The sequence below is a fragment of the Polyodon spathula genome, chromosome 20 (genome assembly GCF_017654505.1).
Source record: "Polyodon spathula isolate WHYD16114869_AA chromosome 20, ASM1765450v1, whole genome shotgun sequence".
In the NCBI taxonomy this organism is placed as follows: domain Eukaryota; kingdom Metazoa; phylum Chordata; class Actinopteri; order Acipenseriformes; family Polyodontidae; genus Polyodon; species Polyodon spathula.
Genome location: NC_054553.1, coordinates 808,043 through 834,803, shown reverse-complemented (window position 1 = coordinate 834,803; position 26,761 = coordinate 808,043). Strand labels below are relative to the sequence as shown.

Genomic DNA, 26,761 nt, shown 5'->3' with positions numbered 1-26,761 from the left:
CATGCAATGTATCACTCTTGTAAGGCAGAGTACAAGGCCTAAATGGAAGACTTAGAACCATTCTCTGATGACAGCAGCAGTGAGAATGGTATACTATTATAGACATGCATCTGTACCAGATCTATCCACCCTTTACTGGAGATGTGCATGTTATTCAGGGGGTTTTACAGACAACCTGGATTGTGGAACACTATATGACCCATTGGGAATGAAAATGTATGAATATATTCCTATTTAAATCGCATGTGAGCAAGTCCCTGTTAACTCTTACTGCGATCATGCCTTTTAAAATACAGGCACGCTTGAATTGCAAAGTAATCCTCATCGCCAGCTAGCACGTTTAAAACTTGTGCTGCATTAACTGAAGCAAAAGGGTTAAAGGAAGCGTCCTGTGCCTGGAGAAAATAGCAATCTATCTCTACTAGATAATATTCAATTTACTGATCCAATATTCTTTTTTTTTTCATTGAACATTCATCAGACTTGCTGAATGTGCAGAATTACATTGTTACAGAGCTGTCATCAGGGGAGTGTTCATAATCCCCGGCTCGCACTCGTCTCTTCCTGTCACAGCACAGACAGGCGCTGCAAAGACACACAGCATTACTCTCTGCTAGATGTACACGCAGGTACAGGTAATGTACTGCACTGTACATTATAAACAAACTATCACTAGGCTTCTGCCACTGGAGCTTATCACCAGATACCACGGAAAGGAGCATTCCCATCTAGAATGATCCCTGTGTGCTTTTTTTTCTCTAAGTGCTTAGAGGTCGGGGGTGGGGGAGAATGAAAATTATAAAATAGACAGAATAAAGCTAAACCTTTTGTCCCTGGCCATGTAATAGCATGGTAATGCCATGGTAATAACTGTGTAACTGCCCGTACTCTCACATCGTAACTGTGATCTTAAGCACCGGTCACATTGAAAAAATAACAAGCACAGCAATGAATAAAAGCATGCATCCACAACACTGATGATCTTCTGAACTTTTTTGCAGCCCTCTTTTGTTGTTAATAAACACCTTAACCTCCTTTGTTTTGACACAAGCATATTTCAAGCTGCCTTTTTTCATTTACGCTGGTTGCAATTTGCATTTGCATTTTCAGTGCTTTCATAAGAGGTGATCTCCACTTCTCTCCCCTTTTTATACATAATTTCATTTTGTTTTGTCAATCATCCTGATTCTAACACCTCATAGATAAGCAAAGTACTGAATGGTTGGGCAGTTCATTCCAGGGGCAGTCAGAAGCCGGCCATTCAGGAAAGGGGCGGAGTCACGGTACCAGGAGTCATCGCCCTGTATGGTGAGCGAAGTGTCAGTCATGAATTGGAGGAGACGTGACTGAACCAGCTATACTTTAGGGGGACGTGACGCCGTAATCGGTTCCTTTGTTGTGGTTAATGGGAGGACTGTGGAAACATGAGTGGAGTGTCTAATCTGTATTTGTCTTTGCCAGACAGCTAATACGAAGACGGGAGCTGCAGCAGGAAGCCAGGGCTAAGCCCAGACCTGTAAATACACACCATCACTGCTGAGAGCAGCGCACGGGCACAAAGAGCACACACAGTCTGGAGACGGGTTTATGGGTCTGTGCTGCGTGTTTGTGTTTGTTTTATTATTTCGGGACTGCAAACCCTTATGCTGGCGATACCCAAATAATATAATTAAATTACAGTTTGAACCGTAACTTTGTGTCTGTCATTGTTGGAGCACCTACATCACCTGTACACCTGAGCACTGCAAAGCACTCATTCACACCAAGTTACAAACCCACTGCTACTGTATTTGTAACAATATTTATAGTGAATTATATATAAACTATATATATATAGATAGATAGATAGATAGATAGATAGATAGATAGATAGATAGATAGATAGATAGATAGATTATTATTGAGCTTTAAAAATTGCCAGATAACAAGTTGACAAAGAAAACGGATGATTTCTGTCATTTCATACAGTGCTTTTATTACATAGTTGTAATTAAGTAATAATTATAATAATTATACAAATTAAGTGATGAAAAGTAATACATTACTGTATTGCAATACAATAGCGTCAATTATCCAGAATATGCCTTCAGAAACATACAGTTACGGAACCCCCAAGAAGAGCCTTTCACATGCGGCACAGTCCCAGGAGAGCTGGATGGAACTCCACGGGCTCACCAGAGTTCCAGAGCTGGAATGGAGCCAACATGCTGTACCCTCAGAGACTGTGTTCAAAGTGATGAAAATGTATGAGCTGCACAAAGTAATGATGATTGTAGCAGTGAGAAGGGTACTACTGATAACAAAGGGCAAGGGAAATGATTTAAAAACTTAGGGAGAATAACTTTAAGCACCGGGTGAAAAATGAGAAATTCCTGCAGCCAAAGGTGGCATTTTAAACAATCCTTAATTTTTGTTATGGTACAGTAATAGAAATGAAGTGGCAATAGCTGGCTGCTTCATATACAGTACTGCCATGTTTAATGAGTGGCCGATACTTGGGGATTGTATATAAAGTAAGTAATTGCTTGTGAAGGGTGTTTAATTGACTGCAATCTTTCTCTGTGAGATACCCATCAAAGGGCCTCATCCGTGCCAATTTTCATTATCGTTCTGGGACCTGGTTAACCAGGAGCTGGACTGAGACCATACAAAATCCACGGGCTCCCGAACAGCCAACAGATGGTGATGCAATGTGTTGTTTCAGTTTTAATGCATTGAAAGACAGAGCTCCAGATTGGGTGGAATAACTGTGGATACAGAAACCATTAGCTACACCAGGGGTTCTCACACTTTTATCGCTGGGCTGCCCTTCGGGAATGTTTCAGGCTGTGATGACCCCTCCCCTCCCCGTACTTTAGCCTATGAAGTGACTGTACATACTACATAGGAACACTAAATGAAGCATGGACATGCAATCATTATGCCATCAGTCAACAACGCCGGAGCCTTTCTAGAAGTGTGTGTGGGGTGTGGGGATGGAGTGTGACGATAGGTAAATGTTACACCCGTTACAAGACACATGGGTGAGGGTGTTGGGTAGCAACAATTTTCAGGAATTATTTTTTTTTGTATTATTTTTTGCACTTTTATTTCGACCAAACATCTGAACTGTAAAAATGAAACCATGGCATAATATTAGACCGGAAGTGTTTAAATCAACTGCAAGCCTGTCATTTGTGTGACTTGCGTGTTTCTGCTTCAAGATGTTCATTTTCGTGCCAATTAAGATTAATTTTGACACCAGAAATTGAACGAAGCATCGGAAAACCTGCAGAATCATATCGGTAGCGGCTAGCTGTAGAATCCTCATAACGGCTGTTTCCACTTTCGAAGTCTCTTCTTCAGGGGTACGTAGACATTTAAGAAAGATGTGTTATTGTCTGAAAAATTTGTGTCTAACCCTTCTCAGCCAACAGGCAGTTCTGGGAGCTGGAAGGACAGTACTTATTAAAAAAAAACAGAGTTCGCTAATGATTGTTGCAATAATGAAGGATTGTGGCAAATTGAGAAACACAATAAAACCAGAACATTAAAAAACAACTAAAATGTAACTGGCACTAACACTTTATACACAAATATATACACAAACAAACAAACAAGCATCTGGACACGTAGTAAACTCGGCAGGTGCTCTGGCTTCATTACACCATTACTGTTAAGGGTTAAGTGTGCAATGTAATGCTAAGAATCTTAAAGGGCTTTTTATTTATTTATTTATTTTAATTTTTCAGTGCTAATTTGTATCTATTTTTGAGTTTTATGTAAATCGTTTGGCTTTTCTCGGGGCTTTAGCTTTGCATATACTGCATAAAATAACTGTTTTCGGTTACCTTCCAAAGTTCTTGGGTTTTTTTTTCTGTCACAATATCAGTAACTCGACAGACAGTACTTGCACACTTAGCTGTACCTTCTTTCCTTTGCTGTCTTCCACAATAAAATCCTTATAGTCACAGGCACATTCTCCTGGGGGTTTTTGTGGGCCTAGGCATTTGCCACAATTTGCAATTCTGTTTTAAATTCTCACTATCTAACTGTAATATAGCTTTAAATCCCACTAACAACCCTTCTACTGTAATTGTGATCCCCCGACAATAGCCTTGTGACCCCCTTTCATGTTGAGACACCCAGTTTGAGAAACGCTGAGCTACACCACTGCAATTTGAAGCATCACAGTCGGTTGGGTAGGATGTCAACATGCCTTGCACCAATGCATCTTTCCTCAGACTAAAGATTTCAGAGGGAAAACTGATCAGTACTAGTTTACTTGCATTATGAATTAATTATACTTATACTTATATTATAATTATACGTTAATATACTGAAGATGCTGTTTATTTGAATCTGTGTGGTGTAAAACATTCAAAAGCCTTGCGGCTATATGGAAGAAAAGTTAAACGTTGACAGTTGGTTGCTGGCCAGTTGCTGGTACAATAAGAAATGTAGCATATTTCCAGAGGGGAGTAGAGGGGATCCAGACTGCAGCAGAGGTGTAAAGAGAGGATCATTTCTGTGCAATTCAAAATGCAACATCTGGAAATCCGAGATAAGAGTTCAGACTGAACATTCAATAGCTTTTGAGGATGAGCTTTTCATATGTAGGTGTAATGCAATAGATGGGAAATGTAGGGGCAGCTAATAAACTCAGCGTTCTATTCTCACTTGCTAATATAATATAGCATGAACTGAACAAATGTGTCAGTTCTCAATTTTCCACTTGCATTAGTTTTCTATTCTGCTCATTTAGCATGCTGTTTTCAGGAAATGCTGGGAGTCTTTTTTTAATGACGGATGTATGTTTACAATACAAGTGAGATGCTGGGACTCCAGTAATATGAGAAATACTCAAAAAGCTTTGGCAGAATGGCTACTATAAACTACAAAGAGAGCAAGACTCCACACAGTCACCTGTGGGATTTGTATGTGGCACTATGCATTTCAACAACACAGATGCCCCCTATTAAATTCTGCTGTGACTTTCTAGATTCTCTTTCTTGTTTTACAAGGCTTTCCCCATGGATTATACCTGCTTGCTTCATGACTCTTATCAGGCTTTCCCCATGGATTATACCTGCTTGCTTCATGACTCTTACAAGGCTTTCCCCATGGATTATACTTGCTTGCTTCATGACTCTTACAAGGCTTTCCCCATGGATTATACCTGCTTGCTTCATGACTCTTACAAGGCTTTCCCCATGGATTATACCTGCTTGCTTCATGACTCTTACAAGGCTTTCCCCATGGATTATACTTGCTTGCTTCATGACTCTTACAAGGCTTTCCCCATGGATTATACTTGCTTGCTTCATGACTCTTACAAGGCTTTCCCCATGGATTATACCTGCTTGCTTCATGACTCTTACAAGGCTTTCCCCATGGATTATACTTGCTTGCTTCATGACTCTTACCAGGCTTTCCCCATGGATTATACCTGCTTGCTTCATGACTCTTACAAGGCTTTCCCCATGGATTATACCTGCTTGCTTCATGACTCTTACAAGGCTTTCCCCATGGATTATATCTGCTTGCTTCATGACTCTTACAAGGCCTTCCCCATGGATTATACTTGCTTGCTTCATGACTCTTACAAGGCTTTCCCCATGGATTATACCTGCTTGCTTCATGACTCTTACAAGGCTTTCTCCATGGATTTTACCTGCTTGCTTCATGACTCTTACAGTTTAAATGCTAGGTCATTGCACGTTAAAAATACCAGTATATGTTGTTGCATATGTTGGGATCCCAAGGCACTTGAGTATTTTTCAATAAGCAATACAGCACCATCTTTATCATTACTGCACACATATTTTTTTGGGAGGGTCCTAAATGACTCATTCAGAACCGACATTTAATTTACATTAACATGGGACTGAGTAAAATTAGCCTCCTCCATTCAGTGGCAAATTCACCAGGCTCCACATCACAAGAGCAATACACAATCCTCCTAAACCACCTCTGCCAACACAGTACTGTAAACTATGTTATATATTTATTTCAGAGCGGCCTATGTGATGTTTCAAAACCTGACCTGAGTTGACCTGTCAATACCATACAAATCCTGTCTGATGTGAGAGAGCCTGCTGTCTAAATCCAACACTGTACTTAAACCTTGCTGGCTTGGAATCCTGCAAGCAGGAGGGAATGGGTCTGAGGCTTGTCGTGAACCTGTTTCTATTAGGGGGGTGTACAGCATGTGTACCCAGCAGTTATTTATTATGCACCTGCAGGAAGCTGAAGCCTGAGTTCCGAAACATACCGGCTATGTTGGGTCATTGCCACAAGGCCTGGACTGTACATCAAAGGGCTCTCAGTTTGAATCTTGATAAGGACTTTGATAAGGATCCTGTTTCCACTGCATGGGGATGCAGAATAGAATCCTATTCATAGAAGAGCACTTCACGAGGGGTTTTAGATGAAGAAACTGGAATCAAAGCCTGCTTTACAGTATGTTCCCCTAAAGGGAGTATGTCAGTCCGGATATCAGTGTTATCTATATGCATGAGGTATTGCTTTTCAACAGCTGTCACTTCTCATGTCGTATGCTTTGTATCTCAAGCTCGGACTACATGAGGGACTATTGTTACATACCTTGCTGGCCTCACAACTAACTGATATTAAAATACAGCGAGGTTTGAATTTAACCAAACAGCTCAAATGTTTCAGGGTTTTGCTTTGTCATACATTTCAATGCCAATTTAAAAGCCATATATAAATATATGTATGAATAATTATATTCTGTGATCTTGCAAAAGCTGCAGTCATTTTTTTACTGCAAATACTGGCAGAATTATTTTTTTTAATAGAGCATATTCTAATACTTCCCACAGTTCATTATTCTCCCATGGATTCACACTCTATACCTGGTTCACTGCTAGAATGATTTTTTTTAATCGAGCATATTCTAATACTTCCCACAGTTCATTATTCTCCCATGGATTCACACTCTATACCTGGTTCACTGCTAGAATGATTTTTTTTAATAGAGCATATTCTAATACTTCCCACAGTTCATTATTCTCCCATGGATTCACACTCTATACCTGGTTCACTGCTAGAATGATTTTTTTTAATAGAGCATATTCTAATACTTCCCACAGTTCATTATTCTCCCATGGATTCACACTCTATACCTGGTTCACTGGTAGAATGATTTTTTTTAATAGAGCATATTCTAATACTTCCCACAGTTCATTATTCTCCCATGGATTCACACTCTATACCTGGTCCACTGGCAGAATTATTTTTTTTAATAGAGCATATTCTAATACTTCCCACAGTTCATTATTCTCCCATGGATTCACACTCTATACCTGGTTCACTGGCAGAATCATTTTTTTTAATAGAGCATATTCTAATACTTCCCACAGTTCATTATTTTCCCATGGATTCACACTCTATATCTGGTTCACTGGTAGAATGATTTTTTTTAATAGAGCATACTCTAATACTTCCCACAGTTCATTATTCTCCCATGGATTCACACTCTATACCTGGTTCACTGGCTAGAATTATTTTTTTTAATAGAACATATTCTAATACTTCCCACAGTTCATTATTCTCCCATGGATTCACACTCTATACCTGGTTCACTGGCAGAATTATTTTTTTTAATAGAGCATATTCTAATACTTCCCACAGTTCATTATTCTCCCATGGATTCACACTCTATACCTGGTTCACTGCTAGAATGATTTTTTTTAATAGAGCATATTCTAATACTTCCCACAGTTCATTATTCTCCCATGGATTCACACTCTATACCTGGTTCACTGCTAGAATGATTTTTTTTAATAGAGCATATTCTAATACTTCCCACAGTTCATTATTCTCCCATGGATTCACACTCTATACCTGGTTCACTGCTAGAATGATTTTTTTTAATAGAGCATATTCTGATACTTCCCACAGTTCATTATTCTCCCATGGATTCACACTCTATACCTGGTTCACTGGCAGAAATGGATTCTGAGACTCATTTCTGACACAATAGGCTTGTCCAGAAAGTGATGGATGTCAGTGATATTAATTATCTGGTTCATTACTGAGTGAGAATAAATCACTTTTATCTAGAGACCATCACGCTTGATACAATAGGGCACAGCGGGCTTCCTCACCTTCTGATTTCATTAAAAGCATTCTGTCTCCTCCTGACTACATTACGAATTCCTGTCGGTGCATTTAATTGTTGATTTCAACAAAGGGATTTGCCAATAACTCCATGTGGGCGCATTCGTTAAAAAGTAATATTATTATCTTGAGTAATCCTGGGCTTAGAAATCATTTCTAGTGTGGCTTTTCTATTCTTAAAGCAATTGTGTACCAAAAATACCAGTAGATTGCTGCTTCAATAATACACTCCTTTATTAGGTCCCTGATGAACTGATTCTCAGCACCAATTTCTTTCCTCTGACACCCAGCATCCTGCTTCTCTTAGGACTCTGGCCTGCGTGTCTTCATCTGCCCAATCCGAGTATAGGAAGGAACTTTCCCTTGGACTCCAGTCTTCTGGGTAAACTAACACAGTGAGCTGGAGCGCATCATTCTCAGAAGCAGAGCCATCCGTGTTGTAAAATTTCTTTCAAAGTATTCCGTGTCACTGGCACCCACAGGACATAGGACGCCAATTAAAATACAGAAAGCAGATACACAATGTCAGCCTCAGAATTATATTATCATGGTGCACAGTCTGCCTCTTTCGAAAGGGAATCTTGAATGCCAGCTACCATCCCCACAAGCCACTGTGTTGACCTGCTGAGATGTTTCCTTAGCTAGTTATAAATGGCAAATTGATGTAAAATCTCCATTGGGATTTCAATTTGCAACGTCTTCGCTGGAAAGTGTAAGGCAGCTCTTGCTAATTACATTTTCTCTCAGTCTTCTACAGCACCTTTTCATTTCTGTTAGCGACAGCCTCCTAGTTAATCCGTGGCCTCACCTCTGCACCTCGCCACGGTAACGCAGGCCCATTTATCTGTGTTCTTAGCCTCCTTTCCATGAGCAGAATAGCAATGAATGCCTGTCGATATTCTCTAACCCCACACAGCAACGTCCTCGAGCTGCAATTCAGCAGGAGAATTCTGAGAACTTCATTCATAGTAATGACCCCTTAATGCACTAAACTTAACAATGCTTTGTAAGATGAATAAATACAGCACGTGCTGAACCAGAAGTGTCTTGCATGAGAACTGAGACACAGCCCTCGCAAGATCAACAGAGGCATGGAACAATGACACAAACTGATGGCTATTAAACCTTTCTTTAGCTATTGCATCTCAGCAGTCTAAGCCAGTATCTTAATATCATTAGTTTGCCAGACTAATAATTAGCATGCTGCTGTTCTTTATTGGTGTACAATGATCTCTGCCATTCTTTCTAGTGACTGTGCTGTCTGTGATGAATAAAGCTGCATTGTTGCACCTATTGACTTTCCTGGCTTATCGTAGTCACACTGGATTTGTGTGGATCCAATGCCTCAGGCTATTATTTTAATTTGCAAAGATCATAAATGCAACAAATCTCTCCAGGTGAATCTATTAGTAAAAAAAAAATTGATTTCCAGTTCATTTTTTTAAATGTAATTTTCGCGATTCATCTTTTAAAATTGTAAACCTTTATTCACCAGACATGAACACAGCTATGAATACATTATGTACTTTTACCAAGAAGTATTGATCTGTGCCAGACTGGAAGTAGAGCAGAAAGCTTCACAGACGTGATCTGATGTGTAGCTTGTACTCATGTGTGGTTTTTCCTTTTCTTTTTTTGTTTCTAAATTGATATATTTTAAGAACTGCTGACATATGGCATAGGGGATCTCTGTAGCTCTCCAAAGGCTAGTTTGTTGGGGAAAGGTTAAGAACCATGCAGTAAATCACACTGTCACTGAACATCACTCTGTATCAATCTGTGTTCAACTATTTTACCACTTAGAGAATTGCTGAAATGCTGCAGCAATGACATTGGGGTTGACACAGCATTGGATAATAGAACCATTTTTTTCTCTTTTCTCTGCAAGGCTCAGTAATAACCACTTGCCAGATCAACATCTGTGGATCTGACGTTAGGAAGAGGCAACACTGCTGTTTAGAGAAACTCCACACTGCACTACAAGCCAGTGTTTTCATGAGGTCCTCCGGCACAGTGCTAAAAGAATTAGCGAGGGGCTTTATATAGTAAAGTACAGTGCATTTATAATTTACTGTCAATGTGGCCGGACTGTGAAATTAACTAAGTCCATGGAATATGGAAATGCTTGGAACATACATAATTGATTTATTCTAGATGTATTGGTCACACTAGTTTGTAAGGGTCAGTATAAAACATTGACTTGTTAAGTGTGTCTTAGCTCTTCAAGTTTTATAACCCTGTATTGCTGTTATTATATTGTTCTAACACATTTACATTGGGCAGTAGTTTACATGAAGTGTCTCTGAGTACCCTGTAATCATACTGGCACGTTCCTCTTTTGAATTCGCACACATGGGTGTTATTTTCCATGCAGCAGCGATGTAGGTCTAAATCTCAATTCCAGTACGGGCAGAGACATTACTGTGAAGCATTGTTCAGAACAGATCCTGAATCTAAAGCACTCTAAGGCCCACTGTTTATTTATTCATGTAGGTGTTCATTAATAAACTCTTTCATGGGACAAGGGCCTGCCAAGGCATTACAGGGACATCACAAGCTGAAAGTCCTGCCACAAAACTGATCCTTTCCTTCGACAAGAAAACCAAAGTTCACCTTTTACTCTTTGTCCTAGCCCTGCAACGTTTGAAACGGGCGTACTTTATGAAGTTAAAAAAAAAATAAAAATCAATGCAGGCTGTAAAATGATTCAAGTTTGTAGTTTTAGTAAATCTAATCAGCACATATAACCATAAATAAACTGCCACTTCCCACTTAGCTTGTTAGTAAACATTATGAAGAATCGATAAGTCATTACATTTAAGTGTATTCGAATAATTCCTTTTCATTTAAGCGTATGAAGATTAAAAAAAAAAAAAAACAACAACAGCGGCAGCAAAAGCTATTAAAAGTTATTATCAGTGGAATGGTTTTATAATTTGCTCTTGTTAAATTAAATAGTTGTAACTTGCTAATGGCTTTGTAGCAGAAGCTGACTTATTAAAATGAGTTTACAAATGAAAAACTATTGGCAATTATTAATAACAGATTAACCATGCAACAGACACATTTTAATACTGTGATTAAAAACTGCAACGTAATTCTAAACAAACTAAATAAATACATACATAAATACACAAATAAAGAAAACACATGTTGCAACGTTTCCTCTTATTTTTAAAGATATAATATCATGCAAATAAAAAATAACAATGCCCTGGTATAGCTGCAAAATGGGAACGCAGTAAAGTGAAGTTTCTTGGTTAGTGCACTCGGAATGCTCGTCAAGTTGACGGAACACTCACCAATCTCAAGTGCAATGATTGATCAGCTCACATATCTGCAATAAAATAGGCTAATGGCTTGCAGAGGAGGATACTATGTTCCCATTCTATCTACAAGACAGCCTGGAAGCTGAGAGCCTGAGCTCACCGCCGCAACAACAGCAGGGCCCCCTCTTGTTGCAACGCTGCATCTATTATGTTGACAAATTAGCTGTAAACCACAGATTGTTACTGGATTCTTCCTCGCAAAAGCAGACCTGCCCCCTCCTGTTCCTTTAGCAGAGACAAATAGCCTAGAACGGCTCCAGCACGGCTCCACCACTGCCTGGGTTAAGTGTAAATAATATTCCACTTTAAAACTGACAAAAAGGCATCCCCACCCCCCTCCGCCATTATAACATGAGGATGGTTTGATATTGTTGGGTCCAGCCTGGGTTTGGTCATTGAGTATGGTTTGATATTGTTGGGTCCAGCCTGGGTGTGGTCATTGTGAATGGTTTGATATTGTTGGGTCCAGCCTGGGTGTGGTCATTGTGAATGGTTTGATATTGTTGGGTCCAGCCTGGGTTTGGTCATTGAGAATGGTTTGATATTGTTGGGTCCAGCCTGGGTTTGGTCATTGAGAATGGTTTGATATTGTTGGGTCCAGCCTGGGTTTGGTCATTGAGAATGGTTTGATATTGTTGGGTCCAGCCTGGGTTTGGTCATTGAGAATGGTTTGATATTGTTGGGTCCAGCCTGGGTTTGGTCATTGAGAATGGTTTGATATTGTTGGGTCCAGCCTGGGTTTGGTCATTGAGAATGGTTTGATATTGTTGGGTCCAGCCTGGGTTTGGTCATTGAGAATGGTTTGATATTGTTGGGTCCAGCCTGGGTTTGGTCATTGAGAATGGTTTGATATTGTTGGGTCCAGCCTGGGTTTGGTCATTGCTTTCGTTTTAGCTGCCCAGGTGTCTGAAAGGACAGTTTCATTATTCTGTCTGTAGCGTTTATATCCACTGGCTGTGTACTGTATCAGTGCATCACTCAAAATGGGTAAATCCTGTAAATGCACAATCTTCTACGTAGATCTGCAATCACAGCAGGATTCTAACTAGTGTATAACGTTTTACTTTCATTTGCTCCAAAGACAGAGGAACATTATGCTGCTCATGTTTTTTTTTCATACCTAATACCAGTGTCCTGTTTCAAACCACAGCCAAGGTAAGCAAAACAGACCTTTCCAGAGTTAAAAATCATTACTGGCATTTCTATTATTCCTTTTCTGCTAGAGGTGGCTAGAAATGATCAAGCAATTGTCATCAGAGGACTACATTTAATATTAACTAATGATCCACCAATCAATTATTGTTCATGTGCCTATTAAACCAGTAACCTATACCTTTAAATGATTCCTGACCTCTACAGTGTTACTCTGTTGTAAGGTGACAGGTAGTTTGAATTATAATGCACAGATAGCTCTACAGCTTTCATTTTAACAAGCCCAAGGCAATGTGATTTAGAATGGCAAATATTTCCTGCCTGCTCATAATTCTCTGCTTAGTTTAGGTATCTGTTATATGCAGTCTATAAACACGTTATTTATAGTGACAGTTATATATTAGAAGAGCAATCTGCTACAATAACCTTGATTTTTACAGTATATAATTATTTGATAATATTTTGTAAGAATGTTATTATATATGTATGTATGTATGTAAAGTTATTATATATGTATGTATGTGCTTGCCCTAGGTACAATCAGCCCTTTTGTTTGCCATGTTGCAGTGCTGCAATGTGGGACTCGTTAGCTGTGCTGTGCCACTCAGTCAAGGCAATGCAATCACTTGAGTGGATGGGCAGGCTCATGGGACAGACATGCAGGAGATATTTCCTCCCTTTCAGTCACTCCGAAAAAGGATGTCTTTATATATCGCAGCAAACTGAAGCACTCCGTTCAGGGTTTTTGTGTGTGTGTTTCTTTTTTTACTGCTCTAAATTCAATTAGTCCATCAAGCTTTAAAAGCTGTAAGAGAGACGAGGGGCTCTCAGCTCTTTAGGAATGTCTGTATCTTGCAGGAAACTGTACAGCCTGTAGGTATATAAAGTATTCTACAGGAAACTCATTTCCATAATGTTCCGAGGGTGCAAGACCAAGTTAAATTCACAAAAGGAACTGAATTTGCTTAATCACATTTAGTTGATGTGGTTCACTTGTGGTTTCTGTGTGATTCACACGTTCACACTATTAACTACTATTAACACTATTAATATGTGTCATGGATTTTTGGATATACCATATATATGTATGTATGTTACAGTAAAAGTACAAATTTGGTCAATCTTAAGTTTTTACCCGTAAATGTAATCATTTACCAAATGAGGTGTTAATGTCTGAAATGATGAAGAAATCGATTGTTTTTGAGATTTACCAGTTACTTTTATGATTTACTGAAGCGTATTGGAATAATGCAGGTATATCATCGAAGAATGTATTTATTCCTGGATATAATTGGTCAATTAACAAAATAATCATTAATGTCAAACAATATATTTATTTCTGCATACGCATTTTTCATTATGAAAAAACATTAATGATGAACAATACATTTATTTCTGCATCCGCATTTTCCATTAAGAAAACAATCACGAATGAGCTTATGGTAACGACAGCTGAGCAGTTTAAACTAGTTCAACATGGTACTGAACAATATCGTGATCCACTTATTTAGATGGATACTGTACTCCAGATACGCAGTAGTTTGATGAAAAATAACATTATGTAAAATGCAAATTAAATAATGTAGGACCTTAGTTTTTTTTCAACAGAAAATCAAACATTTGTTGATGCACTTCAACTACATGCCTTGGGGTGGGGGGGGGTGGGGTTACAGAATTTAATGCAATTTACTTGACCAATGAGTGCATCTTCTCCTCACTGGACAGATAAGATCTTTCATCATTCTAATTTTCCGAGTCAGTGGGTGAATCAGATTGGATGCACCTTTTACCTTCCCACTCACTGGGCAACCTCTGACTGCCCTGATCAAGAGGGCCATGTAGCTATGCAAAGATGCTGAAGGCATCTGTGTCTCAGGTTGCTTGCTGCTACAGCGGAACTGTATTTATAACGCCTGGTTATTACATCCCTAGACAAGCCACTTGACATCAAGTTCTTTGCATTTAAATTGCAGTGCAAGGGATGGTAGTTTGATCAGGCCCTGCTTTATTGTGATTGTGATTGTGATAAAGCAGTTGCACATGTACTATTATAGTGTTAAACAGAACCCTACAAATGAGTATATAATAAAACGAGTTTGAAAAATGACACAGTGTTAGTAGGGTTAATCATCCAGGTTCCGGGTTTGTGCACATCTCAATGTACATTTGACTGTGAATGAATCCGTGTTTACCTAGAGCTGTCAAATTGAATAGGAAATGCTGACGCCTCTGTAGATGTTAGTGTGTAATAGTAATATGCAGCTGTATGTGCAATACATATAGATCACTTGGACCGTTACTATGGACTGCTAAGCAGCTTTATTCAATACTTCAAGAGTCAGCTCCAAATGCCTCCCCCACTCTGCTTAACAAGCACTGATGATGGCGTTAGCTATTAAACATGCGTCTACTTGATTATTAACCCTCTTATGGTGCTTACTGCAGCTGCAATGATAAGCTATGAAAAAGCATGCAGGTTTTCTCAAACGCGTTCAGATTTCTACAATAAAGGAAGGAATGGCCAGGTGAGGTACGGTTCAAGTGTTAAAAAAAAAACAAAAGGGAAGAAGCATTACTGTTGAACAATATTGATAACCAGTTTGCTGGGATCTGACAACACAAACTGAATAATATTTCAAGCTTCCAAGCTGCCACTGTTCTTGCATTTGTATCCCTCTTAACGGACTACAGATGCAATAATTGCATAGGGTGTAGGTCTGGGTCCTCTATATATCTGAGATAATTAAAGACTAACACAGTGTCATGCTTGCTTTGCAGACTAATGCCTCTGCTTCAAATTTTGTGTGTAACTAAATGAAAAAAAAGCCTTGAACTACATCCTGAGTCTTAAATGGTAAAAGTTCCAAGGCTTGTAAGACTTATTTGATGTATTACTGGAGGGAATCCATCACACTTCAACATAGCGATTTTGTTGCCCAGCAAACTACAAAGATATACAGCAGTGGGTCAAGGCCAGTGAGCACGTAGTGTTTTATTGTACTTAGCCTGTGCATCTACCAAATCACAGGCATCACCTGAACATATTTTGTAATGTATCTCTATGCATTAAAACTAAACCATTAGGTCATACAACACATACACAAGGGCAAAACTGAAGACGCTGGGAATGGAAAGTGAACTGTGTTTACGAGGGACCTTCTTTCAGTATTAACGTTGTTGACAGCAGCTGATGATGAGAAACAGTAGCTGGGGTTCTCCACTATCTCCTCCCTCAGAACAGCTCAAAGAAGTCTGCTGCATTTCACTAAGAGGCATCCTCTCCTTTACATACACTCTCTACACACGAACATGTTTGGAATCTTTCATTCAAAGCTGCTGTTGAGATACCCAAGTGCTTAATCTTATTGGACTCCAGTCCAAGCAAGGCGTTACACAACGTTTGGTGACAAGGTGTTTGGAATGTCATATATCTTTCTCTACACCTGAGTGTCTTCTATTTATTTCTTGATCCAAACCACTTTATCATTAAAAGAAAGATAACAAAATATTTACAGTATCTAATTAAATTGAATCTACCCACCGCTGTAATTAAAAATCACGACTAGTAAACTACAGTAACATGACAGTGCACATTTTTTTCCATGGAAAACTTTTACGAGGGCAGACTCTAAATAATTGACAATGCAGAAATGTATGTGGAAAGGGCACATGTTGTAGACACACTACAACCCTCTAAAAACACTGGTCTCTATAAAAAAAAAGGCTGCCCATTGGGGGGGGGGGGGGGGGGGGGTATGCCAGGTTTATTTTTCATACTGCAGTTGGCAGCTGCGTTCGCTGTAGTCCTGGCCCTGTGAACGCCCCACAGGGTCAGGGTTACTGGTCTGAAATTGCTTTCTTTAACACGGCAGAAGCAGAAGCAAGCAAAGCACAAGAAACATCGTCTCTAAAACTAAAAGCAAAAAAATAAATAAAAATGATGTCAGTATTAGCACATGAATTTAGAACCAGCAGGAACTCGCGCTGCACTGTTTATTAGCGTTAATATTTTTTATGTACAGTTTATTTATTTTTAAAAGTCAAGAGGCATCTGGTTTATCCTCCCGCAGTCAAGGCCAAGTTCATTTTTTTTTTTTTTTGGTAGCAGGCTGTCACTGAATCATATTGTTTATTGTCTTATAAAAAAAAAAAAAAAAAAAAAAAAAAAAAAAAAGAAAAAAAAAAAAAAAGCTATATAAAAAAAAAAAAAAAACATGCACAGCATACTTATCAAACAATTGCATTGTTAAATATGCAATCACAAGTTTTAATACAGTACAAAAAGCTCAAGTAAGTGCCCACGTTGTAACTACACAACCATGTGTGTTATTACAGTGTTGTTATTGTAACCCCTTTGTCTATTTGCTATTTGATTTTTTTTTCACTGAAGAAACTACATCTTAGCACAAACTCAACATTCACACAACAGCCACCCTGAGCCAGTGAGATGGCAAATTTGATGATGTTATTATTGCACTAGGTCTAGGGCTGGTTCAAATGCCTACTACTCAGCACAGCTCAAATGTAACAACAGCAAAAACTGTACCCCCCCCCCCTTCTACCTGTAACCTGCAGCTCTGTGGTTCTTCGCACAAACTTGCTGCCATACTTCAGCTCACACGTGTAATTCCCACCGTCCATTTCTTCAACCTCGGGTATCAGCACGCTCGTAGCGTTCACTATCACCAAACTCCTCCACGTTTTTGGAATGCATTCCTAGGACAATGTGAACATGTTAGGCCTGTTTACTGACATCGGCTTTGCTACGGCACTGATTAAAACAGTAACCCTACAGCATGTTTAGCACTGTACAGACATTATTACTGTGCAACGTGGGGGCCTACTAATGTCCTGCTACAGCCTTTCATACTTCTGTGCAAGCAGATGAGTGCAAAGTGAATGCAGAAGTAACACTTACATTTGAGGTTCTAGCAGGAACACAGGTACAACACATTGAAAATGTCAAATTTCATTACAACCCGTATACGGTATATTCTAGTTACCTTGAGGCATAAGAAAAGGGGCTTGTCTTGCATTGCCACCTTATGAAATACTAAATACAGACAAAATAGTTATTGGTATTATCTATTAACAACATAAAAATGTCAAGGCTCTTTAAATCTATATACTGAGTCATTGGACTCTATTCTGAATATCTTGAAAGGTGCTGTTTTGGCTACTTATTTATTTGACTGACTGACTGAACAGAATTATTCAGAACTTAGAATTAGAATTTCTCCAGCTTTTTCTTTCAAGTGATTTCTCACAACTCTGATGTTTAAAACACTCTATCAAGCAATTAAAATAAACTAATAAAAATGGGCCTTGAGTAAAAACAGAACCAGTGATTGATTTCACTGTCCTCTGGTGAGTAAAAGCCTGTATAACTAACTGGTTAGGTGTCACGCCTTCACACGCTTGCGGTGGAAAATACAGAATTAACAAGATCCATTATGGTTCTCCCTCTCTCTCTCTCTCTCTCTCTCTCTCTCTCTCTCTCTCTCTCTCTCTCTCCCTCTCTCTCTCTCTCTCTCTCTCTCTCTCTCTCTCCCCTCTCCCTCCGTCCCTCTCTCTCCCTCCCCCTCTCTCTCTCAGTGCTAGAGAGAGAGACTCCCTCAGAGAGGGGAGGGAGTTTCTTAGAGAGAGGGGAGGGGAACAAAGAAGAGAGAGGGAGACTCCTCTCTCCCTCTCCTCTCTCTCCCTCCCTCTCTCTCGCTCTCTCCCCCTCCCTCGTTCTCTCCCCCTCCCTCACTCTCTCTTATGTACAGTATACACACCCACGCTCATTTGAATGCAGAGATCCTCTCAGTTGCTATTATTACCTTGTACCACGTTATAAGTGGCTGCTTGTATGGAACGATGTAGTCCTCTAAATCAGGGCAGGGGATCTCTTTCCTCTTTGTGATCTCAGACTTTTCCAGGTATCTGATTTTACTGTTGTAGCAGAGCCCCGAGTCATTCTCCTCCACCGTCAAGGACATGGACACCTTCATACAGTACGTGGAGTTTCTGCAGGGACAGAAAGGGGCTTTGCATTTCTAATTTCACCTCCACAAGCTGGCATTACACAGAAAGCAAATATTGATTTTTTTTTTTTTACAGGATTTTCGTCGCAAAATCAACACAGTGCTTGGGTATGGGGGGAAAAAAAAGGATACCAGTCCCGCTGCAAATAAAGGGTGAAATTGGATTTGTGGAATTAGTTTAAATTCTGAATGATATAATTAACAGAAACATTGTAACCCCAGAACTGCACCACATTATTAGAGAGGATGAGCAAATCATTTCATACATGGCTTCATAGACCCAGGGACCTGCATGCATGCATATATGGACTTGGATCAGTGTGTGTAATTATTGTGCTGTGCAAGAATTCAATGGGATGGTTTATATATGGACTTGGATCAGTGTGTGTAATTACTGTGCTGTGCAAGAATTCAATGGGATGGTTTATATATGGACTTGGATCAGTGTGTGTAATTACTGTGCTGTGCAAGAATTCAATGGGATGGTTTATATATGGACTTGGATCAGTGTGTGTAATTACTGTGCTGTGCAAGAATTCAATGGGATGGTTTATATATGGACTTGGATCCGTGTGTGTAATTACTGTGCTGTGAAAGAATTCAATGGGATGGTTTATATATGGACTTGGATCAGTGTGTGTAATTACTGTGCTGTGAAAGAATTCAGTGGGATGGTTTAGGTGACATGCTTTATTTAGTCACATTATTGCATTACAAATGGCAGTATTATTATATTATATATTTGTATTTATTTCAGGAAGTGTTCATTGCTTTTGTAGCTTGCATGCTGTTACTGTTTCATTGACCTTAATGAATGCATTTGCAGTATTTCTTTTCGCATGAATACATCCAGAATAAAAACATGGATTTGTGACCCATTTCTTTATAAAAAGGGCTTTGTGTACTGTACCCAGGATTCAGGGGTAATTCAGGGTGTTCATTGCATGGTCAGAAACCTGTTTGAAACAGTATTTTATTTCTTCTATTATAGTTCATTCATTTCCTCCTGAATAGATGATCAGATATGCATGCTGTGATTTAATAATTAGTTTGACATAAAATGTATGAATTTTAATTCACTTCTGTGTCTTCGCAGTTACAGGAATGTCCAGTGCGCCACTGCTGCCGTTACTACAAAGAATATGTAACAACTAAATATGCATGAACTGATCTTTCGTATTATTTGAATGCTTTGTGGTTTGATTTGACAATAAACGGAATGACGAACAGTTCACTGGTAGACCTATAGTGTAAGAGACTATTTCCAAATACTATACTGTTCAGATTAATTATTTTAAAATTAATAACTACCTAATGATTATCTTTAAAATGTGGTTTTGTATGCTGATGTCATCCAGTATAATGATGTGCTGATGTCACAGCAGTATTGTACAAGTTGCACATTATTTTATAAGTACACATAGAGTACTAAATTTAAACACTCTCTCCTCGCTTCCAGAAGGGGTTCACTTGAATGCTCTAAAATCGACAGAGCCCTTGCCTCATCGTACTCTAATTGTGTGTTTTATAAATCCATATTGTTTCACATGCAACTGATGTTTTCTTTTAAAAATCAAAAAAAAATAATAATAACATTAAAACAGTTTATGCCTGAGTTCATTTTCCCCTCCATTTACGACACAGTTGATGAATTTTTCTACACAGCATAATAAGATCAAAGAGTCTAATTTAATTATCTCTATCCCTCACTGCCGTGGCACTTCTATCACTGCATGGCAAACTGGTTTATCCCTCTCTGGACTGGGACTGATTGTAGCTACTGTCTCCCATGAAGGGGTAACAGTGAACGGGTGAAACAGGAGAGCGCAGATTCAGGTACTGGTCGTTAACATCTGATTTTGTTGTTATCCATTGAGCTGAGTTACAGGCCATTGGTGATTATCATTACGCATGACATCATCATTACTGTGGCAGATACTCTGTGCAAACCTTTGTGTGAGAGGAGGCCTTGCAGATTCACACTGTTCTTTTTTGGTGCTGAACAGATAAATGCCAAACAGTAAGGTTTTTTTTTAGTGTTCTAGTAGAATATATATTTATAATGCATAATAACAACTACGGTTTATGCATTATGCCTAAAATAACCATGCACATGTTTTTAATATCAGATGTCAAACTGTCTGCAGCCTCATTGTAGTTTTAGTATTGAAGATTAAAAAGCACTCCTGGTGTAGAAGAAGAAGAAGAAGAAGAAGAAGAAGAAGAAGAAGAAGAAGAAGAAGAAGAAGAAGAAGAAGAAGAAGAATGTTTTATTAAAAACTGCAGCTCTCCCTTCTTCCCCAGGAATGTGCAGCAGATTGAGAGCGATCCAATATCACACCGATCTAGTTCATGTGGAAGGGGAACCGTAACTGTCACTTTTTATATTATGGAAAAACCTTTCTTATCATAAGAGAACTGGAAATGGTTTAGTCAGCAGTAACTCAATTCTTTGCCATGACAAAAGGCTGTTATGACAAGTGCTCCTGCTGCATGCAACCCTGCACACTGGAGGCTGAGCTTGTTCCATGCATCTGCAGCTCTCGTTACAACTGCCTACCCACGCACTCTTCCTGAAACGATACATGCTCACCACCTAGAGAGCTCCACTGCCCACTCCACACAGATGGGGTTGTGAAGACCACCTCTCCTTGTATTATTATTATTATTATTATTAATAATTTCTTAGCAGACGCCCTTATCCAGGGCGGTATACAATTGTTACACTTTTTTTTTTTTTTTTTTTTTTTTACATACACTTACCCTTTTATACAGGTTTTTACTGGAGTAATCTAGGTAAAGCACCTTGCTCAAGGGTATAGCAACAGTGTTCCCCACCTGGGATTGAACCCACGACCCTCCGGTCAAGGGTCCAGAGCCCCTAACCAGTAAGGCCTGTTGTGTATGATGCTTTGAAAACCAGCACATTTTCCATCATTACTCCAGTCTAATTTCTTTTTTTTAAAGGAGAAAAATCCACGTTAATGTTACAAAATGAGAAACAAACAAAAACACATACTAAAGGGTCACATTAAGCACTGTAGCGATCCGCCCATTTGTGTTCTTGTACTGTATTTCCACAGTGTTTGTTATTTTAATTCCACTGTGCTTGTGTGCTGTATTTCCACTGTGTTTGTTACAGTATTTCCATTGTGTTTGCTACTGTATTTCCACTGTGTTTATTCCTGTAATTCCAGCGTTTGTTAATGTAATTCCACTGTGTTTGTTACTGTAATTCCAGGGTTTTGTGTTAATGTAATTCCACTGTGTTTGTTACTGTAATTCCATTGTGTTTATTTCTGTATTTCCATTGTGTTTGTTGCTGTATTTCCACTGTTTGTTATTGTAATTCCACTGTTAGTTACTGCAATTCCACTGTGTTTATTCCTGTATTTCCACTGTTAGTTACTGCAATTCCACTATGTTTATTCCTGTATTTCCATTGTGTTTGTTACTGTAATTCCACTGTTAGTTACTGCAATTCCACTGTGTTTATTCCTGTATTTCCACTGTTAGTTACTGCAATTCCACTATGTTTATTCCTGTATTTCCACTGTGTCTGTTACTGTATTTCCATTGTGTTTGTTACTGTAATCCCACTGTTTGTTACTGCAATTCCGCTGTGTTTGTTACTGTAATTCCAATGTATTTTTTACTGTATTTCCACTGTGTTTATTCCTGTAATTCCAGTGTTTGTCAATGTAATTCCACTGTGTTTATTCCTGTAATTCCAGTGTTTGTTAATGTAATTCCACTGTGTTTATTCCTGTAATTCCAGTGTTTGTTAATGTAATTCCACTGTGTTTATTCCTGTAATTCCAGTGTTTGTTAATGTAATTCCACTGTGTTTGTTACTGTAATTCCAGTGTTTGTTAATGTAATTCCACTGTGTTTGTTACTGTAATTCCTGCTGTAATTGTGTTCTACTCCCGCTATGTATTTCCCACCTCTTGTTTTGTTTCCTTGTGTTTTTTCTTAATGTGTTGTTTTTGTCCTACTGTTATACTCATTTTTCTTTTTATTAAAAAAAACAACAAATAAACAAAAAAAAACATTTTATACCTCAAGTCAAGGTGACTTTCCTCAGTGGAATATATGTGAGATTACACCCATGCAATTCTTCCTGTGAGGTGCTTGCAAATGAATGCGCAGATAGCCTTGGAGCAATCTTTGCAGTTCAGATGTACTGTATAGTAATTTACTGTAATATATTCAATGGGAAAAGCATTGAGTGTTTTTGTAAAGGGCAGATGCAATGCAAGAAGGCTTCACATAATTAAATCGTTCTCAAATTCCAGTAATAATTCTTCTGAAAGGATATTAGCATTTCCCCTTTCTCATGAGCAGTCAAAGCATCAGATATGATCCCACCCTGACTGGAATGTGCAAAGGGGTATTTCAGGGGGTCATAGGGGTTTGCTACCTGCTATCCAGTTGAAAAATTACTCTGGCCTTTGAGGCACGAGATCAAGTTAATTTTGACATTCTGGACAGGGATGATGTGAGCTTCCATCCAGAGGAATGTAGTGTGCAGCACCTCTGAGATATTGCTTGACCCCCGAATTGCAGGGTAATAAATAATGTTTTCAATGTGCCCTTTTTAAAAGTGTTCAATATTTAACCAGGAGAGCAGCGTTGGGTCTTGCATCTCATTTCTCGTTTCCTGTCGCAAGGGGACCGGGTGGAAGCTCTTGGTAATGATCACAGTTTCACTTGAGTTGAGACAGGATAACTGATATTGCTGTGGTTATAAAGTAAACTTATAATCAATTCACAAGCATTGCACCAGTTATTGCTGTCATATAGGGTTACCATATAACTCCATGTACACGAGGACAGCTCGGGCTCGCAATGCATTCTCAGGTACCTTTCACAGCTGGACTACACTTACCAGAATGCACTGGGGTGTGAGTTGAAAAGCCTGAACTCTCCCAAACTGCCCTAGTGTACATGGAGTCATATGGTAACCCTACTATGGTATTCCAGGTAAAGTCAGAAAAATATACAGCTGTTTTTTTTTTCTTAATGTGCTACAATTAATATTCATCTGTAAGCTGATCCTATGCTATTTAGTTATGATTTTCATGAATCGTTACATATACTTTTTCCATTCTCACAGCTCATATACAGTTATGTTAGGTGGCTCAAAAATCAACCCAGGGGAAACCCCAGCAGTTTTATATGGTGTTAAAGGGTAATGATGTTTAGACAATTAAAATAGACCTGGTAGGTCTGTAATATTTTATTACATGACATTTATCTATGTGTTTAGTAGCTTTTTAATGAAATGAAGCTACTCTAATGATTAGTGTGTATATATATATATATATATATATATATATATATATATATATATATATATATATATATATATATATATATATATATATACACACACACAGAGAGTTCATAATCTACTGTGTTCAAATGTATTTCAGGGACAGAAAGAACAGTGCTGGAGCCCTAACCTGTTTAATATTTAAACACAGTGACTATCCAGCACAGATTGTGATCCTGCCACGCCTGTGCCTTTCCCCCCGTTCCTCTTGCATGAGGTCCTGGGCAGAGAGATTAATAGAAAGGCTAAACACTTGGACTGGTTTGGAAGGCAGAGGCCCTGACTCCGGTCTGTTTGTGGAGAGCTGAGTTATCTTATAAGCGGAAAAAAAGACAGGTGGTGCAGCTTACTGGGGAAAAATCTGCTAAGGGAATGAAAGGGCAAATGAGACGAAAGTGCTGTGTTGTTTCAGAGTTATCAAGAATAGAAAGGCTGTAGATGTATTTGGTGTGTTTGCTAAGGCAGTGCAACCAAAAAGCTAGTCTCCCTATTCGCTCTCATACTGCTGCATTTAAAATGGATTTAATAGGCACAGAGATCAGTGATGAGGGATTTCAATGCTTTTGAACAGCACTATATAGATGCTATGGGATGATTTTTGGTAGAGTGTCATGACTGCTGCTTCTTGTTAATATAATAATTGATAGCATACTTGCTATTCATCTATAAGAAGAAAACAAGAGTTTCACTGTGTGTGTTTCAAGCAGTGCAGGATGTCTGTAACAGGAACAGAGTTTACATTATCCCTCCTGCAGGTCACTAGCCCTTTAAAACAAATGTGATTCCTATGTTCAAAAGTGTCATTTCAGACACAGCGGTCGCTGTAAATGTTATTTTATAGCAAATGTCCTGAACAAGCACGTCTTATTGTCACCTAAACATGTTGCGCTTGGACTCACTTCTCTAGAATTTGAAAAGCAATCATTTTTTCTAGTAGATATTAAAGACCAAGTAGCAGAGTTTCGAAAGCTATAGCGTGACACGACCTCACTTGTTGCTACAGCTGTTTAAATAATGCACCTGTCATTGTTCTTTTCATTATTAACATCCTGAAATTGTTTTACACTTCTAAAGTCTGTTTCAAAGCTCTTTTCACAATGTCTGCTCTAGTGCAATGATAGATTATTGCCACACTGTGAAACAGGTAACATAGCAATAACAATCCATGATGTGGTACAGAACAGAAAAGCCAGAGCCCTTATTGTTATGCTTCTTTTTGTTGTCGCTCTTCCTGCAGTGATTTAGAAGACAGATCTCAAACTCCAGTGCACGAGAACGGACATTTTAAAAAGCTCATTGAAACAGGCTTTAAAGTCAAATGTGTAAAAAGTTGTCAGGGTGTTAACAATGAAAAGGAAAATGACAGGTATGTTATTTAAACAGTTGTAGCACCACCCGTCTTACTCTTTAAGACAGTCATTTAAGGCTTTAAAAATGTTAAGCATATGTTGGTGAATTTATTCTTTTATATGTTATGTGTTATTTAAGGAATCTCAAACATTTTAATTATGTCAATTATATCCAGGATTTTAATCTGATTTTCTCAATGTCTTGAAGACAAACATTAATAAATAACATGTAAACACGTAACAAATAACATAAGAAATGTACCTGTTCTTTTTTAATAAACTAAACCGATAACACAGTGTGCGCTACAGGTATTTCAGGACCTTGTCAAATGTCCACATACAGTTCTGTTTATAATATTATCATATTACTGGGACTAACTTGTGCATCTTTCAAAATATTAATAATAACATTTGACCAGAGCACGCTTATCAAAAAACTGCACATTCATTTACCTGTGTTCTTGGTCAAGACTGCACAAGCAATGTACTGGCTGGTTGCTGTTGTACTGGAATGCTGTTGCTGGTTTTGCAGGAGAGATTGGCCTTTATGTTCATCCAGTTGTAAATACTCTGGTCGTCTTGCTGGAGGACTGGTTAAATTAACAATGATCTCGGGGCCAGGATCAGTGGCATGCCCTTCCAGTAGAATGAGCCCTTTGTATTCCTCTTCTTGCAGAGAGGAGAGACAGGTGGGTGGACGGGCGGACAGACAAACAGACAGATGGGTGGGTGGATGGACGAGTGGACAGAGAGACAGACAGAAGGGCAGGCGGGTCGGCGGCGGGCAGACAGGTGGGTTAGATTCGATCGATGGATGGCCAGACAGACAGTTAAGCAGACGCAGTTGATGAGATTGATAGACAGACAGGTAATTGAAATGCTGCACTGTCACTGGATCGGGCTGCAGAAGCTGCAGAGGCTGGAAGCGCTTTCTATCTGACAGCCGTCTAGGCTTGAAATGAAATGCGTTCTGGCTTTCACAGGCCAGGTCCGAGCGCATCAAGAGGTCTATACTGTCAAACCGACAGTAAAACCGAAATTGATTTGCTCCTAGTTAGACAGTGTCTCTAGATGAGCCTGGCAGGAGAGAGTGTGAAGCTAATTCAGGAGGTGGTAATCCATGCAGTGCAGGGTAATATTCACTGGTTAACTTAGTATGGGAGCCCTCAATTATCATTAACACAATGTACAGTGCAGTGCAGTAGCATTGTGGCCAACTGACATCTTCAAATGGCAACTGGGCAACTATACTGTAGCAAGTAGCCAACATAGCAGCTCCAGTAGTCCTGTACAAAGTAACCCTATGATCAATTGTATTATTGGAAAGAGCACAGCAACACACAGCCAGTAAAGGTAATAAAGGTTTTGTAAATCTGAGAGAAGCACAACACATTTTAGTTTGGGGAATGATGCTTTTTAGAGATTTTTTTTTTTTGCATAGTA

The 26,761-nt window shown here is 38.9% G+C and overlaps 1 protein-coding gene across 1 annotated transcript in view; it reads right to left on the bottom strand.

Moving 5' to 3' along the window:
• Positions 1-26,761, bottom strand: part of LOC121295340 (X-linked interleukin-1 receptor accessory protein-like 2) — a 158,472-nt gene that overhangs the window by 40,135 nt on the left and 91,576 nt on the right. Inside the window, exons 4-5 of the mRNA XM_041219837.1 lie at positions 18,428-18,614; positions 17,168-17,321 (exon numbers count right to left, since the gene is read on the bottom strand). Of these exons, the coding sequence (XP_041075771.1) occupies positions 17,168-17,321; positions 18,428-18,614 (341 nt within the window). The remainder of the gene's footprint in view (positions 1-17,167; positions 17,322-18,427; positions 18,615-26,761) is intronic.